The following is a 19,906-nucleotide window of genomic DNA, read 5'->3' on the forward strand; positions in this document are numbered from 1 at the left end:
ATAAAGTTTTGGAGGAGGAATGAGGTTTAAGGGAAGGTGGGAATTGAATGACTTACATAATGTTCAATTAACAATAACTACATCGAAGATTATATGCGATGTATAATGCCTGCAACTGAAAATATGTCAATATGGTTTGTTTTTATTTATATAAATGTATGACTATGTCACAAGTGCTAATTCAATAAATATGTTTTTGTTTAAAAAAAAAACACCTTTTATAGTTTAAATCAGTATTCACTATGAATCTGAAACTTTGTAGGAACACAGTGTGCAATGAACGTACCAAGAAAGTTCAAAGGAAGAAAAGGTTGGAAGAATAATATCAAGTAACACAGCAGAAAATTATTGCTAATAAAATCAAGGATTAAGAGGCTGGAAGTAACTGGAAGAGTAAAGGTATTGAAAAACATCAAACTTAAGTAAAAATCTTACAAAATAATAAAACACCTAAAACAAATGGCAGCTGGGAGCTCATATTGATGCAAAGCAGTTAAATATAGAAAAAGAGATCAGGAAAAGCATCTTTTTGAACTATGTGGAAGGGGGAGGAGATCGATAGTCTTGGAAAGTTTCAGGTGCTGAGCTGCCTGAGTCTTACCAGTTTTGGATCCTTGAAGAGTCCTCCCACACCAAGTGTTATATGCTAAGCATAGCTTAGTGCAGTCATACAACAGACTCAGTTATAGGAAAAGGATGATCCCAAATGACAATGAAATATGTGTACATATACGTATCTGCTGCCTTTGCCTTTGCATGCTGCAGTGTAAGAAGCAATAATACCATGGAAACTTGCTTCCAACTGAATCAGCCTATACATTTCCAGTGATGCATTGCAAAACAGGATAAACATCACTATGATTCTCCTCAAAGTTTGAAAAGCAGCCTTTGAAAACCCTTTCTCAATGCTCTGTTTTTGAAGTCTGTTCGTTTTTCTTACTCAAAATTTCTTCACAGTTTTTTTCCTCACTCTGAATATAAAATTAAGCTATGTTAAGCCAATAAAGCATAACATGATGCAATATTACACAATGGTAAATAAGTTAAAAACTCACTTGTCAATGACTGCAAAATGGGGACAACCCTTCAATGAAGTGTTAAAAACCATTAGTCAGCTGGCTTATTAAATCTACTGTACAGTTTGGCATCACAAATTTCTGAGATGATTGTAAGTCTTCTAGCTTTGTTTCAACAGATGTAAGCTAACAGGTAGTATGCCTTGTTTTAAGTACTATTTTAGCACTGCAGCTACTGAACCTCTGACTGATAATAAAAAAATGAACGAACATACTAACTACTGAAGGTTACTACTATAAAACAAAATTAAATGTTCGTCATCAAATATTTAGGCACAGTAGTGACAACTGGCCTTTAAAAGCCACAGTGGTACAGCGGTAGCATTGTTGCCTCACAGCAAGAGGTTCTCCTGTTCGATTCTCGGCTGGAGTGCCTCCTGTGTGGAGTCTGCATGTCCTCCCCGCGGTCGAGTGGCCTCTGAAAGACATGCGTGAATGGGCGTGCCTTCGCTGAAGGTTGGGTGTCGGTGTGGCAACTCGGCACCATAAAAAAATCTACTGCCAATCATTAACAGACCGGAGTTCCGCTGTGGCGACCCCTAACCGGGAAAAGCTGAAAAGGCAAACAAGTGACAACTGGGCTTTATTAATTATTGCACTATTTCCTGAGGTAGAGCTAAACTTAATTAAAAGCAAAAGAAAAATAAATATTTATAGCTTGCTCCCATGTCACAGATATTAGCATATTGTAGTGGGTGTCTGACTGGTATCAGTATGGATTCAGAGACTTGGGAGTGCACCACTGAACAGTCAGCAAGCTACTTTAACATCTGGCAAGTTTTGGCAACATTTCATAGGTTCATAGGTTGGTACTAGGCTATCAGCCCTAGGGCCTATACAAGCCTAGCCATAACAATTCCCTGGTTATTTCTTCCCACACTATTTACTTCCCCTTCCCTTTTAAAACATTCTCTATGTCAAATCGCTGCTATCAGACAAAGACTTCTGCCACCTCATAAGTTATGTGTAAGACAAGAGTTGACCCATAAATATCTGTATTCCTAACACATTTCAGAAATGTTAAATGCAGTTACACTTTTGAGAGTGTTTTACAATTCATGATAAATTACAAGACTATATGACAATCATGCAGTTTAATGAAGTTATGGACTGCTGCTCTAAACCATGACATTATTTGCCTAGAATTTTGCATAGTGAAGTAGAAAACAATTGCTGCATGTTACAAGTTAATTAACTCATATGAATTTACAGTTTCATTTCTACTAACCCCACATATGGAGTGCAAAGATGAATAGCCATGTTCCACCATGTCCATGATTTACTACGATATATAAATAAATATATAATTATTATTTAGAGACAGGTATTCTTTACTTGAAACACTACATTTCCAAGCAATGCCTTTTGAGACAAATGCTAAGAAATATACTTTTGGGCATTTTAAGATTTTGTAAATAATTAAATTTAGGATGTAGAGACTTACCCAAGATTCCATCCCAAATCATTTTAAAGACAAAAGAATTCAAAAATGCCGACATGGTTACAAACTCTTCAAGCTTAAATGAGATCTGTTCTTCATATACTTCAATGTCATCCAGGATTCTAGGAAAAATCATTGGAGAGCAGATGGTTAAGGTACTCCATAGGGCCACATAAGATATCTTAAAGCTTGTCACAAACTGCCCCATCTTGCCTTTTCAGATGAAAGTGCATCTTTTTTCCATTTGCTTACTTATTAAACACCAAAAGAAAGTTGACAGAGCCCATATTTATTGGTAAAGTATCATAACTTAAAAATTACAATGGTGTAATCAGAGCTATAGCTAGCAATTCTGTCTTCCTGTGCAGTTTTCCAATATGGTGTCCCCCCCAATTTAATTTGAGGAGCCAAAAAAGAATGAAAGAAAAAGCCATTCATCAAAAAAAAAAAATCTTTCCAGAAAAAAAAATTTAAGTTTTTTAAACTGTTGCAAGTGGCTTCCTACAGTTTATATCACGCACACTAATGCACTAAAAAACAATCTCTGCAGATCATTGCTTCTCTTCCTAGATACATCTCTTGGAAAAACAACATTTAACACAATCAACAATACTGAACTAACAAACAACTTTTCGATTAACACTTAAACAAAAATTGGATTCTGGAGATGCAGGCTTAACATAATAACATGAGATACATCAGTAAACATTACAAACATCTAGTACCAGTACTGAATTTAACCAGGCAAACACTAATAATAACACTGTACAACTACAGCTCCATTTATAGTAAAATCATAAAAGATCATTCCTAAGCTCTATATATATATATATATATATATATATATATATATATATATATATATGTGTATGTATATATATATATAAAATACAATTAAATTCAAACCCAAGAACAGTATAATGTATTAATTTTAGTCTCTCCAATTTTACCTTGCTAAATATGTAATAAAAATTTCATTTTTTAAATGTTTGCATCATAAGAACTGGACTGGATCAAGTTTGACTCAGAAGCTACCTAGTTAAGAATGAAGGATTAGCTCACAAAGAAACTCTGTGTTTGTGAAAAATAAACCGGGTTGCTAGACAAAGCCTGGAGCTCCAAAACCTTTTCTGTCTGAAGACATTGTTATTAAAATGTTTTCCAAGATAGCAACTTGAAATCTCTAGTAACAAATGGCCTGAAAGGAAGCCTAGTTAATGCTTGGAACAAGAGACAAAAATCCCAGTGGAGAATTGAATTCCCTTAACTGGGGTCAAAGCAGAAAGGTACCCTTCAAAAAATGCTTTAGACACTCTGAAAAAGTGTAAATGTGTTATCCATATTCAACAAGGCAATTTGAAATGGCTTAGGTTCATAGATTAGTAATAGGCTAACTGCCCTTGCAAGTCATTTTCAGCCTAGCCAATTATCCCCTGTGAGATTCAAACCTTGTACCTTGTGTTTGTAAGGCAAGCACCGTAGCCATTAGGCCACCCTCCCAACCCCGGCAAGCTGAACTGTAATAATGGAATAACCAAGAAACAAATGGAAAAGATCATCATCATCATCATCTTTCACCTTTTCCCGTTAGGGGTCGCCACAGTGGATCATCTCTTTCCATTTCTTCCTATCCTCTGCATCTTGCTCTGTCACACCAACCACCTGCATGTCCTCCGTCACCACGTCCATAAAACTTATCTTAGGCCTTCCTCTTTTCCATCTTACCTGGCAGCTCCATCCTTAGCATCTTTTTCCCAATATACCCATCATCCCTCCTCAGCACATGTCCAAACCAAAGCAATCTCGTCTGTCTTGCTTTGTCTCCAAACTGTCCAACATGAGCTGACCCTCTAATATACTGATTCCTAATCTTATCCATCCTAGTCACACAGAGTGCAAATCTTAACATCTTTAACTCTGCCACATCCAGCTCTGCCTCCTGCCTTTTTGTCAATGCCACTGTCTCCAACCCATATAACATAGCTGGTCTCACTACCCTCTTGTAGACCTTCCCTTTCACTCTTACTGGTACCAGTCTGTCACAAATCACTCCTGACACTCTTCTCCACCCATTCCACCCTGCCTGTAAGTCTCTTCTTCACCTCTCTTCCACATTCACCATTACTCTGAACTGTTGATCCCAAGTACTTAAACTCATCCACCTTTACCAACTCTACTCCCTGCATCCTCACCATTCCTCTACCCTCCCTCTCATTTACACACATATATTCTGTCTTAGCCCTGCTGACCTTCATTCATCTGCTCTCTAGAGCATATCTCCACCTCTCCAGAGTCTCCTCAACCTGATTCCTACTCTCACTACAGATCACAATGTCATCTGCAAATATCATAGTCCATGGGTCCTCCTGTCTGATCTCATCTGTCAACCTGTCCATAACCACTGCAAATAAGAAAGGACTCAGAGCTGATCCTTGATGTAATCCCACCTCCACCTTAAACAGATCTGTCACTCCCACTGCAGTCCTCATCACTGTCACACTATCCTCGTACATATCCTGTACCACTCTTACATACTTCTCTGCCACTCCCGACTTCCTCATACAATACCACAACTCTTCTCTAGGCACCCTGTCATATGCTTTCTCCAAGTCAACAAAGATCAGCAAGGAAATCTAAAATGGCATCTCTGGGGCACAGAAAGGGACTAAGCCCATAGTGGTAGCCCAAATAGAAAACCTCTTCCTCTTACTAGGGTAATTCTTTCTGCTTGAGGCTTTTTGAGAAAAAGAAAGAATATAAATAACTCTCTTGGAAAGCTTGGAATCTCTGGCCATCACTGGAATTGGAAGAACCAAGCTGTCAGCCTGAGGAATCTGAGCTTTGGGTGAAGCTGCCTCGAAGGATGGGATATCAAGTCTGGAACCAGATCCAGAACCCACGGTTGGGTACAACATATAAGGTCACAGAAAGGGGAATTGCACTTGTCTGGGCCAGAAGGGAGCTATGAGGATCATGGACACAATGTAATAGGCTACTTTTGGAAGAAAATCTATTACTGGGGAATAGGAGGATCAGCATACATGAGGCCTGATGGCCAAGCAAGGAGGAGATAGTCACTTGCTGACTATCCCTACAAAGGGATCAGGGTGAAGAAACTGCTGCATTTTGTGTTGAAGATGCAAAGAGACTAAGGTAGGTCTGAACCCATCAACTGAACATATGAGCCATCATTAATGGATTGAGGGACCACTCATGAGGCATGAGGATGCTTCTGCTCAAGGTGTCTGTCAGAATGTTGGATCCCCCCAAGATGTTCACTGCTATCAGAAAATGTTATGAGGACATGACCCACTGCCACACCCTCACAGCCTCTCAACACAAAGGGCAGGATCAGGTTCCCCCTTGCTTATGTACCAAATCACAGCCATGTTGTCAGATTGAACAGCTATCACACCCTTGGATGAAAAGTAATTCACAACTGGATCAAATAAGGTCCACTGAAAAACTCTCATAAAAAACCTGGCCAGAGGAACAAGATATAGTGGTAGCCATCAGACTGAGTCACAGGACTAGAGAAGCTGTTGATCTCCGAGAAAGTAGAACTTGACTGTCTTGAAGCTGTAATGATAGTCTAGAGAAGGGCAACTTGGCAGTCTGATGTCCAGATGGCATTCAATGAATTCCAGAGCTGGAACTGGTTCTAGATTGGATTTTTGGAAATTCACCATGATACCCAAGGATAGGCACAATTGGAAGAAATAGTCCCTTGATTGACTTACAGACACTCTTGAGGTAGCTGTAAGAATCCAGTCATCCAAAGGGCTGTGGTGAGACCAAAGGGCTGCATTTGAAGCTGGTAATGACGGTCTCCCAGTCGGAAGCACAAGAACCTCATGGAATGCCTTACTATATTTACATGAAAGCAGCATCCTTGAGGTCTACCGAGCACATCCAGACATCCATCCTCAGCAGACGAAAAATTAACTGCACAGTTAACATCAGGTTAGATAGTTCAATGGTCAGTTTAATAGAAATTCAGTTTGCTAAGGTCCAAAATGAACTTGTGTTCCTTGTTTTTCTTTGACACTAAAAAGAATCTTGAGTAGACTGCAGATACTCTTTGGTCTGGTGGGACCTGTTGGACAACTTGTTTTTTGAGAGTAGCATTTGGATCTCCACTACATCTTCCCTTTGCTGATGGACTGGAATGTCAGGAAGGGATCTTTGCTTCTCTTCTAGAGCAGACTAGAAGGGAAGGGTATAGCCTCTGGAAATGAATCTCAACACCCATGTGTCAGAAATGGCCTCCCAAGTATCTCACAACTGTCTCCACAGTGCAGCAGTTGAGCAACTGTTTAGGAGCACTGGAAAGGCTTGCCAAAGTGACGGCCTCAGAAGCCTTGATTCGGCTGACCACCCCTATGCCTTGGGTGCTGTCCACTGAAGTCCCCCTTCTGTCAAGGGTGGCAACTTCACCAGGAATGTCCCTAGAGGCTGCCAAGATTTATAGCAAAAGAGTTGCTCCCCACCCCTGTTCCAAGAAAAGTTCCTCTGTGGGGTAAACAAATGAACTCCCACAGCAGACTACTCACTCATAGTCAATGTCTCTTTAACCCTGGACCAAAATAAGGTGGATCTGTTAAAAAGGGCATTGAGAAAGGGCACCTTGAAGCAGTCCAGAAAGTTGGACAGGTGCATCCAGACATGGCTGCCCATGGTGATGCTAGTGCCTGCTGCATGTGCCGTACCATCAGGTACATTCGAAAGAAGCCTCATGGATATGTTCAGTATTGAAAACATAGGTTCATAGGTTCATACTTGGCTATCTGCCCTAGGGCATTTATAAGCCTAGCCAGAGTGTGTTTGGCTTTCGCCACCCATTTTAAATTAATTTTGCTATGCCCTTTTTCGAGGTTAGTATACTGTGCCTCTGTCTAACAGTGACACAGAAGTGATACCCGGGGTAAACCTACGATCTCCCATCCACTCATCAAGATTCCTCTTGAAGAGAGTCTATGAGGGACTCTGCCTAACCTGGACTGGGATTTTATTCCAGAGTGAAGGGAGCCTCTGGGTTATGAATCTGTCCCTCCAGCATGTCCTATTTATTTCAGTGCTGAGGTTCAAGTCTCGAGCGTAGCTCGATGGGATTTGGATTTTCTGAGGTGCAGCATGTCCATTAATTCCGGGTTGGACATGGCTTTATACGTCAGGCACAGATCGCCTCTGAGCAAGCGGTATGCCACTGAGTAGAGCTGGAGTTTCTTTAACCGGGCAGCATATGGCATCTGTTTGAGCCCTTTGATCCTCTTGGTGAGGTACTTTTGGGGTCTTTCCAGTTGCTGCAGGTGTCTGGTAAGGTACATCCCAAAAGGGCATTGTCCTCAATTATGGGCCTGATGAGAGATGAGTAAAGAGCCACGATGACCTGCCCTGATCTAGATGTGAATCCCTTCATGATTAGGTGGGCTATATAAAATGTTCTTCTAACCACTTTGGCCACGTGGTTGTCAAATGAGAAATTGCTATCAACTTGGGTCCCCAGGTCCCTAATTACTTCTTCTGTACTTAATGGATTACCACCTATGTAGTAATTTGTGGGCACTTTGTTTTGCCAAGGGGATGACTATACACTTTTTGGCATTTAGCTTGAGGCCATGGCTCTGGCACCAGTTATCTGTTTCTATGAGGCCCTTTTGGAAGATGCTTGTGTCGGCTGGAGAGTCGATTATGGCGCCCAGTTTGCAGTCATCTGCGAACTTGGTCAGCCACAGTCCTTCCGTGTTGGCCTGCACCTCCGAGAAATATATACCGAACAGAGGTCCCAGGACTGAACCTTGTGGGATGCCACTTGTAACTGGTTTGGAGTCTGACATGGCTCCAGCAATTCTAACCATGTGGGTTCTGTCTTGAGCCAGTTTGCAACCCATCTAGTGACATAGGGGTTTATATTTAAGCTGGTGAGCTTATCTATAATGCCCGAGTGGGGTATTGTATCGAAGGCTTTTGCGAGGTCCAGGTAGGCTGTGTGGACCACCTTCCCCTCGTCAATGGCCTTGGTGGCTGTTTCAAAGAAATCGACCAGGTTTAAGAGGCAGGATCTGCCCTTAACAAAGCCAAACTGGGTAGGATCCAGTGTCTGTTGGTCCCCAATATCTTTATTTATGAGGTCCATGATGATCCTTTCCATAGATTTGCAGACCAAGCTAGTCAGACTTATGGGGTGATAGTTTCCAGGATCCGTTGAGGCACCACCTTTGTGGAGAGGGACCACTGTTGCTGTACGCCACTCTTTGGGTACATATCCTGTAGTAAGGCTGAGATTGAACAGTAGTTTTATGTTTGGGTTTAGCTCTTCTTGGAGTTCATGTAGGATGCAGCCCGGGACACCGTCTGGTCCCATTGATGCTGTGTTTTTTGCTTTGGAGAGGGTGGCTCTTACCTGAGCATCTGAGATGTCAGGGGGGCAGCACTCTGCTGGGATAGATATTTGTCCTATTGGTGGGGGGGAGTTTGCGCTGAACCTGTCAGCTTGGATGTTGGCAATGTCTGTGGGTTTGGTGTATTTTTTGTCATTTTGGACTAATTCTGAGCATATCTGGGAATTCCCACCCAGGTTCCTAACATAACTAAAGAAAGCCTTGTGATTATCCTTAGTGTCCTGTGCAATTTTTCTCTCGAAGCTGGCCTTAGACGATTTTATGACTGCCCATAGTTTTTTGCTAATACTGATCAGAGATGCCTTCCCTTTTTGGGATTTTGCTCCATCATGTAGTAGCTTCCTCCTTCTATTGTATAATTTGTTTATGGCTGGGGTCCACCAGACAGGACATCTGCCTTTGGAGGATTGAGTCTTGGTTTTATTTGGGATTGCAAGATCCATGCATTCCTGAAGGTGTTCATAGAATGAGTTTATAAAGGATTCTGCAGTCTGGGCTGTATTTTCCACAGGCCCGGGGGCTTTGAAGGATTCCACCTCGGTTTTGAGGAGTGTGAAATTTGCTTTAGAGAAGTTTTTCACTGTGGTTTTCTGGGCAGGGGGTGGGATCGGGATATGAATATCCAGTGAGATTAGTTTATGGTCTGATCTTACCAGTGAGGGATACACTTCTGGTCTGGAGCATAGAGTCCCCATGTTGGTGATGATCAGGTCCAGTATGTTTTCCCTCTTGTGGGAGTGGTAACAAGTTGTTCCATAGCATTTGAGTTTATAAATTCTAGGAACCTTTGGGCTAGGGTGTTGGAGCTAGAGTAATGCTCCCAGTCTATGTTTGGGTAGTTGAAGTCACCCAATATAATGGTGTTTGGAGAGACCTTCATATTTTCCAGTGTTCTCAGGAAGGCCGAGTGGGGTTCCTGGGTTTGGGAGGGTGGTCTGTAGCAGGCTATAAACTGGAAGGCAGTTTTACCCACTGTTAGTTGCACATGGATAGTTTCTGATGCTTTGTGCTGTGCCACCAACCTGGAGGTGTGGGTATCTTTGACAAATATTGATACTCCCTCCTTTTGTGGTTCGGGTCCAAGTTTTGGGGCCAAAAGCATGGTATGAGGTATAACCTGGTAGTGCTGGGGTGCTCTCGGAGCCTTGAACCAGGTTTCTGTTACTGCACACATATCAATGTTCTCCATGCTAAGGAGAGTTTCGAGGTGCATCTTGAGGTTTAGACTTCTGGCGTTGAGTAGCATTACTCTTAGTCTCTTATCCCTTGTGATACCTATGGAGGTGGGTTTGTCTTTTGTGCCTTGCCTAAAAAGGCACTATGGGGTAGCAAGAGCCTTTGCCAATATCCAAAGCCCAGGAGTTACAGGTGCATGCCGTCCCTAGCGAAGCATCGTGGCTTGTCGAGCATGTCATCCTAGACTGACAGGCATTGCATCCCCTTTGAATGACACCAATACTTAAGCCAATTGTTGAAATTGATCATCTTGTCTTCATATTGTGGCATCATTCTTGGTGAGGGTAAGATGCTACTCAAGGTCAGGGTCATACCGGCCTGGGCTACATGCTCAGAGAGCTCCTCTATGTCTCTTTTCATGTAGTCCAGGGAGGTACGTCTCAGGTCATTCACACCAGCATGGACAATGACTGAGTCATATTTGTACTTGCCTTGGAGTGACCTGAGTGCTTGTGTTATGTGGAAGATCCTAGCGCCCGACAGGCAGCTCACCGTGACCTACTCCTTGTTCAGCCTGGTGAGCAGGACGTCAGTGTGCCTGATGATAGAGTCACCTATTACAAGTGTATCAGGTGTGTTGTTTAGCCTTAAGGGCTGTGACTGTTCGGCACACTGGCTTTGTGAGCTATGTGTTGCATGTGTTTTGTTTTGGGGTAGCGGTTGCTTGGGTGTCTGCTTTGGAGGTCTCTGCTGCTTAGGCAGATTTTTATTTAGAGTATGTTTTTGTGTTTACGTGTTTGGTTTGCTGTCGTGGTAGGTCTATGTGAGACTGGAATTGTACTGAGTGTGGTTTCCTTCTCCTCCTGACTGGTTACGCCAGTACTGAGTTGAGAGAGCTTAGCCTCCAGTTTGACTATATGGTTGCATCTCTCACATGTGTTGGAATTTGTTGGGAGGAGGAGAGGGTTGTCTGTGTACATGAGGCAGTTGTAACATTGCCTCAAGATTCCCAGATTCACCAGCTGGACTGGAGAGGAGATTGACAATTGACCTTTGGACATGCTAGAATAGTATTGGGAATTCCTTTATAATTGAAAAAAGGGCCAATGGGGAACAAGGTACTCAAGGGGAGTTTGTGAGGGTGTAGTGCTTTTAATTTTTTAGTGCTGACTTAGTGAGCAAGTGCCAGGTAACTTAAATGCAATGTGTTACAGGTAACTTAAATGCAAAAACGACAAACAATAACTTTCTTTCAAGTGAAACAAGGAAATAAGTAGAGTAAGCAATGCAGATATCACTAGGGATCCACAGAAGCGCTGAAAAGCCGCGTTTTAGGTGAAATTAGTGTTTCAGGGAAATAAGCAAACAAACAACAAGCATACAAACAAAGCTATATTCAGCAAGCCTGGATCTAGTCTATGCTACAGCAAACAAGGTGTACCAATTTCAGTAAGAAACAGTTTAAATATGCAGGCACTATAAGCCTTTAACCAGAAATTCCCAGCTCAGAAGGGCAGAGTCCAGCCTCTCCTCCCACAAGAGTGCAGACCACTTACCTTCTTAATGTAAAATAACTGGCCTGAAGCCCAAGTGCTTAAACCAGAACTAATACACTTTTAGAACAACAGACACTGAGCCCTCAATCAGCAGTTCCCAACTTAGAAGGATATAAGCTACCTGTCCTGCCACCACAGTGCAGGCCACAAACCTTCTTAATGTAAAACAACTGGTCTGATGCCCAAGTGCTTAAACTAAAAGGCTTAGAATGAGTTACACCAAGCAGTAATAAATACAATTGAGTACTTTTAAGATGACGCAAAAGCAAAATAAAGTAGGAAGAAACACAAATACAGTAAAAGCAGATACAGTTTAGCAAACAACAAAATTTAGTAAACATAGTAAACAACTGGGTTTCTAAAGACATGCAAGTCTCCAGAGATCAAAGACCAAAATACGCTGCCTGGTAGAGATAAAGGCTGTCCTCTGATAGTAATTCCACTATAACACCCGGAACCAGTTGAAACACTTTATTCCAAACATGCAGGGTAGAACCACAGTACATATAAAAAGTCTCCAGAGATGTTTGTTATGCTATTTGACTTGGATATCTCAGTAATTGGGTCTTTCTGGAGGATAGTCAAGGGCGCCACATAGTTCAGTACATGGACAACAAATGTGGCTGAAACATATGCATGCTTTCTAAAGTGGTCCCACTCCTGCAACTCTTTACTGGGAGGGTGAACTGCTGCACTCTTCTCAGAGATTTCCTTTTTTATGGCTGTAGTTGCCACAATAGTATCCACAGAAGACCGTTTGCTTGAAAACAACCTATCCTTAGGAGGGACCAGCACCTTATCTGGTTTTCGGTGTATGAACTCTGCCATGGGTTTTCTCCAAAGCCCTCCAAGAAACCAAGTTGATGAGGGCATCAGTAGGGGGCATCACCCAGGACATGGATGGGTCCATGCCAAAGGGCTCAAGAAAGACTCTTCTCTGGAAGGGGCTTCAATGGTCCAATCCACATGTTATCTCATCAATTCTAGCAAATCATCAAAATAAATGTCATTATGGGGGAATTTGGGGGACCCTTACTGTTCATGAAAGTCAGAATCCTTAGTGAAAGACTCCTCAGGGGAGTCTAAGTGCTTCCTCTTGCACTTGCTCTTAACATAAGTCCACCTGAGAAAGAAAGTTTGCGGAGGGGGATACAGAAGTCACAAAAGAGCCCTTAGTCTGGAGCTACTCAAGGCTTTCAGATGCAAGCTGTCCAGAGGACAACACATGTGAATCAGAGGCGCAAAATGCATGGGAGATTAGGACAAATCTGACAAAGGAACAGAAACCCCAGTCTCTGAATGAAATATATTCCTTTCTACAAAGTCAAACACTGACACTGAGGCTGGACAGCTGAGAAGGGACCCTCTGTACTTTGCAGATCTATGACATGTTCTGGCTTCAATGTCGAGATCAAAGTAGAACTATCTAAAGCAGAGGTGCCCAGGAGAAGTGAAAACTCCAGAAGCCTCAGAGTCAAACTAATGCCAAGCTCTTGGCTCCAACATCACAGCTCCAGGAAGCACTCAGAAATGAAGGCACCAGAGTTGAGAACAATCAGGAAGAACCCAGAGCTGTTGGCACCAATGTGAATGTAGGACGGCAGTGTCATAAGTCTACACTGGTATCGACAATTGGGACAGTGGAGGAACAATCAGTGTCCGAACTAAAGGAAGGGAACCATCTGCTCTCGGAAAAGAGGGTGAGGGAATGATCCCCAAGTCCATCAGGGTCTTCTTGAAAGTATGCATGAGTTGCTCCAAGTCTGATTTTCTAATGCTCCTGGAGGAATTAGCAGACCTAGATGAAGCCATACACGACAGCTTGGCAGATGAAGGCAAAGGTATGGACATCTTCTGGAGACTAGACAGGAGGATGGTACTAGGGAAACTCCAGTCCAGGAGTAATCAGAATGAAGGGGGAATAGACCTGGTCTGTACAAGGAGATCAAGCTAAAATGGGACTTAAAATACTTAAGGTGGGCGATCTCAATGACTTCAAATTCAGAGCCATCAAAGGAGGAGACTGAAGCTGAGGAGTTTCCAATACAGAGTCCTGGGAAGGAACAAGAGGAGCTGAAGATCTTGGGGCCTTTAGAGCCAGCTGACCCTTCAGACAGAAGTGTTTTTTGGTCTCCCTCTTTCTAATTTTTGCCTTTTCTTTCCTCTCTTTCCAACTTCTCTTACTCCTTGTAATCCCTTTTTATGCTCATCTTTCTCTTTTGTTTTTGGCATAGGTATTTTTGGAGGCAGAAGTAGCCATAGGCACCTGACTAGTAGCAGAAGAAGGGGTTAGCATTCCTTTGAGAACCAACTTGGCCCGGCAATCAGCAAGGGCTCTGGCTCCAAAAGCAGCCCAAGCCTGCCACTCCATGCCCAGGTGAGAGACACCCAAACAGTAAACACACATCACATGAATCCTGAGGGGCAACCTATGCCCACTTCCTATACATTTTTTGAAACTGAAGCCTTATTGATGCTACAAAATTGCACCAAAAATCACAAATACCAATCAGTAAACAACTCTCAAACTCCAGAAAAACAGACACTATAATAAGATTCCTAAACACTCACACACTTTAACCATAAGGCTAGGAAACAAAGAAAGGCAGAACATTTTTTTTCAAGACAAGAAAGCCCACTCAGAAAATGGCAGTAAGGCATGCTTGCCAGTAACTCACACTGTCAATGGACAGTGCTAACCAAAAGGTCAAGATTACTGTACAATCCCGTATCTAATATACTAAAGAGCAGTTACAACAATCCTAAAACTATAGAACAGGAGGAAATAGAACAACAAATATATAAGAAACACTTGGCCATGGAGCTTCAATGATCACGTCTGACTGCTAGAAGCAGCAAAAGAGATCTGAGGAGAGTTACGAAAGCAGTATACTATGGGAGAAAAAGGTGGAGTTTCACAGCTGAAGAGTCTGAACTGTCGGCTTTGGATCCCAGTGAATTCAATAATCCAAAGGTTAAGTCGTACAGAAGAGACATCCGATGCACCTTTTCCTACCCTCTCCAAAACTGCAGCAGGCAAATTTCTGATGTCCTGAAATTCTCTTATTCATATTGCCATCACTGCAATACTTTGCTGAAGTTGTAGTTTCCCAAGCTTACATATTAATAGCAAATGTCTAACACAAATACATGAAAAAATAATACATACTTAATGAAGGAAAATACAGACTACCATAAACAGCACCAATTACTACTAAAACATGACTAATGGATACTCACTGCAATACAAAGCATTTTCAAAGAAAGATATCCTTATAAAATAAAAAAAAATATTCTGAGTAAATCCTGTCTGAAAGAAAATGTAGAGTAAACCTATTTGGAGAGGCCTAACAAATTCTCTATCTTACAGGAAGTACTCAATGAATTTCCAATTCTTATCATGCATAGATTCATAGGAGATTACTAGGCTAACTGCTGAAGAGCCCTTACAAGCCTAGCCAGTTTTACACAAATTTCAATCGCTAGAGGAAAGATAACAAGGGTCAGCAAGCAAGGTTTTGACAACTGTAAAACATATTTAAGTAGACACATACATAAATACACTACTTACTCAATAAATGTGCAATGCTGATACACTATAAGGCAAAGAATAATGAACTCACTTTCTCAGAAAGCACAGCCCTGTAATGTAGTTTCAGTATGTCTCTTGCATGCTGAAATGGGTTCTTAACAAATGTTGGAAACATGAAAGCAAAAAAAAAAATGCCAATACTGAATCCATAACATTGGACAAGTGAAATGAGCTTGTTTACAATTGTGAAGCAATGTTTGAAATCCCAAATACTGTTATTTTACAAGTGCGGTCCAGGTGTGATCCTACTTTGCGTGGAAAGTACAGCTGTTTAAGTCCTACTCATCTGCAACAGTAGTTGTTTGAATTTCAAACTGCCTCAGTGGCATAGGAGGTACTGTACCTATGCAAACCCACACTGGAAGCTTTCCAGAAGTCAGAATCCTCTCCTCTGACTCTCTGCGATAGGAGCTTGGTTAAGCCTCTCCCATAAGGGGAAGTCTAACCTCTGTCACAGAAAGTCAGTTATTAAGGTTTTTATTGTTACGTAGGAAGAACCAAGAAGGACCAAAGGCAAGAAAAGTACAGTTATGTACCTACCATAAATGTAGATGTTCGAGTGTATTCACTGTTGCAGTCATTACAATTGGGTTATCCTGCTGGCAGGCTACCCGCAGTCGGCCTGAGTTCCAAAGTCCAGGTCCGGCATCGGTTAATGTCGCCTCCTCCCTGACGTCAGAGCGCCAGGGGTATAAAAGATGCAGCCGACGCCATTTTCTTCAGTTTTTCTTGCCTGAGATGTCAGATGCCCCTAAAATGGTAGGCTAAATTATGCCAATGAGCATGCATATACACAAAACAACTTTTCCTTCATCTACAAGCAAATACACCACATAGGTTGTATGGAATAGAGAAGTACAGATAAGTCTCAGCAAGGTAAAAAGGGGGATGGTGGGAGGGAAACCTGGACTGCAACAATGAATACACTCGAACATCTACATTTATGGTAGGTACACAACTGTACTATGTTCATCGTGTTTCACTGTTGCAGTCATTACAATTGGGTTGAATCCCAAAGCTAAGGTTGGGAGGCTGGTGCTAAATAGGATTAGGAGAGGCTATCAGGCCCTGCAGAACTGCAGTGGCAAAGCCTGCCCTTGACTTAGAGTAGAGAGGTAAGTGTTAGTGCTTTGTAAAAGTATGCACTGAACTCCAAGTTGCAGCCTCTAAGATGTCTTTGCTTGGTACTCCTCTGAGGAAGGCTGCTGAGGTGGCTGCTGCTCTGGTTGAATGTAGCCTAATGTCCTTAGGCACTGATTTGCCATGATGTGAATAGCAGAAACAAATGCAGTGGCCTATCCACTTTGAAAAAGTCTATTTTGAGATAGGCTTTCCTTGTGATCCTGCAGCATAAGCTATTAGAAGTTGTTCCGTCTTTCTGAAAACTTTAGTTCTGTCCAAGTAGAAGTGTAGCTGCCAGTGAATGTCCAGAGAATGCAGAAGTCTCTCACCCTTATTCTGTGGGTTTGGATAAAAAGTCGGCAAATGAATTGTTTGGTTAAGGGCCACACTGGACACTACCTTAGGCATAAATGTAGGGTTTGTCCTTAGAGAAACCCTGTCAGGATGGAAAATGATAAAAGGTTCCACAGCCATGAGTGCCTGTAACTCTGAGACTCGTCTAGCGGAGGTAATTGCTAGGAGCAGAGCTGTTTTCCAGGATAAGAATTTTATATCAGCTGTAGAGGCTGGCTCAAACGGAGGCAGTGTGAGTTTTTCCAAGACATAGTTGAGGTCCCATGCAGGTACTGGTGCTCTCCTTGGAGGTCTTATGTTTTGGCCCCTCTGAGGTACTGCCTTAGTAATGGATGAGAAAAAATAGGTGGTTCTGTATTGTAATGAGCTGAAATGGCAGAGGCATGAATTTTAATTGATGAAAAGGAAAGGCCTTTATCCAGCATCTCAGTTAAGTATTGCAAAATCTGAGGAATATTTGGAACAGTCGTGTCAATGCCTTGTGCCTGGTTCCAAGCACAGAATCTCTTCCATTTTTCTGCATAAGATTTTCTGGTGCTAGGCCTCCGGGCCTCCAAGATAACATCCATCACTGCTTTAGAGAGAGATGCGTCTTGAATGGCTACATTAATTCACCATGCTGCCAGGCGTAAGGTCCTGAGTTGTCTGTGCAGCATCATACTGTCTTGTAGGGTCAATTAGTGTGGAATTTGAGGTAATGTCCAAGCTGGGCATTGAGACAAGCTCTTTAGGATTGGGTACCAGTGCTGGCGGGGCCAGTCTGGGACAATCGGTATCATTTTTGGCTTCTCTTGTCTGACCTTGAGGAGTACCTTGGGGAGGAGAGGCAGAGGAGGAAAGGAATATACTGTTAGGTTTTTCCAGCTGAAAGATACAGCATCCACTTTCCATGCTTGCTTGTGATACATCCTTGTGCAGAATCTCTGTAGTTGGCAGTTGTGAGGGGAGGCAAATAGGTCTATGTCCGGGCACCCCCAGTTCCTTATCATGCGGAAGACTTGTGGATCTAATTTCTACTTGTGGGGATCCATAATGTTTCTGCTTAGTTCATCTGCCAGAGTATTTATCCTTCCTGGCAGGAATTGTGCTTGCCGATGTACTTGGTAAGTCAGTGCTGTGTCCCACAAGTTCATGGCTAGTCTGCAGAGGGGGTAGGAATGCATGCCCCCCTGCTTGTTTATGTACCACATGACTGCAGTATTGTCCGTCTTTATCAGTAGTAGTCCTGGATGAAGTATATCCTTGAAGGCTGTCAGGGCATTCTGAACAGCTAGCATCTCTTTTTGATTTATATGTAGATGCATTTGACTTGCGGACCATGTGCCCTGAATACATCTTCCTGCCATATGGGCCCCCCAGGCATAATCTGATACATCTGTTGTCAATGTCTGCCTTGCTGTGGGTAAGGTGAATGGCTGTCCCGTGTTGAGGTGACAGGCTTTTGCCCACCATCGAAACTCCTGTTGCAGGCAGGGAATGAGGGTGATTATTGTTTCCAGGCTGTGGCAATGTTGAGTCCAAACACTTTTTAGATACCACTGAAGTTTCCTCATATGCAGTCTTGCATATGGAATTAGTAGTATGCAGGATGCCATGAAATCCAAAGCCTGCAGAATTTTTTTTGCAGATAACTGGGTCTTTGTTGCCAACATTTTGAAATAAATAGTCAGTTGTCTGTGTTTGTCTTGCGTGAGATAAGCCATCTGGGCAGAGGTATTTAAGCTTGCACCCAGGAATATTATCTCGAGAGGGTATGAGTTTTTATTTCTTTTTGTTTACTGTGTACCCTAGACCTGTTAGTAATTGTTTTACAAATGCCAGATGCTGTAGTAGGATGTCCTTGTTCTCTGCTTGAATAAGGCAGTCGTCCAAGTAAGGATATATTTGTATTCCCCTTTGTGTACAAAATGCAATTACTGGTGCCAGGCATTTTGTGAAGACCCTGGGCGCAGTAGATAAGCCAAAGGGCAGTGCAGAGAATTGGTAGTGCATTGAGCCAGCTATAAATCTGAGGTATCTTCTGCATGATTGTCTGACTGGGACATGCAGGTATGCCTCTTTTAGGTCTGAAGTCACAAGCCAAGCTTTCTTGCCCAACATGGGCAGAAGCTGCTGCAGAGTTAACATTTTGAATTTTGGAATATCCAGGTATGTGCTTAGGATAGACAGGTCCAGTACTGGTCTCCAGGCTTTGTCCTTTCTGGGTACCAAGAACAGCCTTGAGTAAAATCCTTGTCCCTGCTCTTGCTGTGGTACTTGCTGAATGGCTCTCATGTCCATAAGAGAGAAAACTTGTTTTTGTGCCTCTGCCCATTGATTGTGTGGCAGGTCCGGCATACCGTTTGGCCTTGGCAGGGTGTGAAAGTGGAACCTGTAGCCTTGAGATACGATATTTAAGACCAATTTGTCCTGGGTGATCATGTGCTAATTTTGTGAAAAAAGTGCTAGTTTTCCCCCCAAAGGAGCTGCCAGAAGATAAGTGCTTGGTGCTGGCAGGGGGAAGTCATTGAGACTGTTTCCTGTATGGCTGTGATTTTTCCTCTCCACTTTTGGAGGTAGAAGCACCCCATCCTGTATGAGCCTTGGGGCTGTGATCTGCCTCTTTGTGGCCTGTCTGACACTGGAAAGGACCAATTCTTTGTAGGCCAGTTCCTGCTAAATCTGGGAGGCTGTACCTGTAAGAAATCCTTCACTGTTTGCATAGATTTAGCTTTGTCCTCCATTTTCTTCAACACCTCTTCTACTTTAACACCAAACAATGTATCATGTTGTAATGGAGGCTGGAGCATCCAATAGTTTTGCTTTAACATGATCGGGCAGATTCTGTTCTTTTAACCAAACATGCCTTCTAATGACAGAACCTGTAACTGCGGCCCTGCAGGAGGCCTCTAGAGAATCAAAACCACTTTGCAAAGTATGCTTCCCACTTGTTCAGCTGCATGCAATAAATCCTGCATTTCTTTGTTTTCTGCACATTCTGAATTTGCCAACATTTTCTGTTTAAGCAGTGACATAAGATATTGCTGATATTTAAGCATATGAAACTGACAATTTAAAGCTCTTACAGCCAAGGTAGCAGAAGTGTAAATCTTTTTCCCCCATCTGTCCAGGGCCCTTGAATCCCTATCAGAGGGGACAGGGTTTTTTGCAGTGGAAGCCCTGACCCCCTTGGGACCCTAAGAAATAGT

At 42.5% G+C, this 19,906-nt stretch overlaps 1 protein-coding gene across 2 annotated transcripts in view; it reads right to left on the bottom strand.

Annotated features, from left to right (window-relative positions):
• Positions 1–19,906, bottom strand: part of UBE3B (ubiquitin protein ligase E3B) — a 2,006,489-nt gene that overhangs the window by 1,042,408 nt on the left and 944,175 nt on the right. For both annotated transcript variants that reach the window (XM_044068510.1, XM_044068511.1), the window contains exon 16: positions 2,521–2,639. In XM_044068510.1, coding sequence (XP_043924445.1) covers positions 2,521–2,639 — 119 coding nt within the window. The remainder of the gene's footprint in view (positions 1–2,520; positions 2,640–19,906) is intronic.

The sequence above is a fragment of the Protopterus annectens genome, chromosome 4.part0 (assembly GCF_019279795.1).
Source record: "Protopterus annectens isolate FY-2018-M chromosome 4.part0, PAN1.0, whole genome shotgun sequence".
Taxonomy (NCBI): domain Eukaryota; kingdom Metazoa; phylum Chordata; order Ceratodontiformes; family Protopteridae; genus Protopterus; species Protopterus annectens.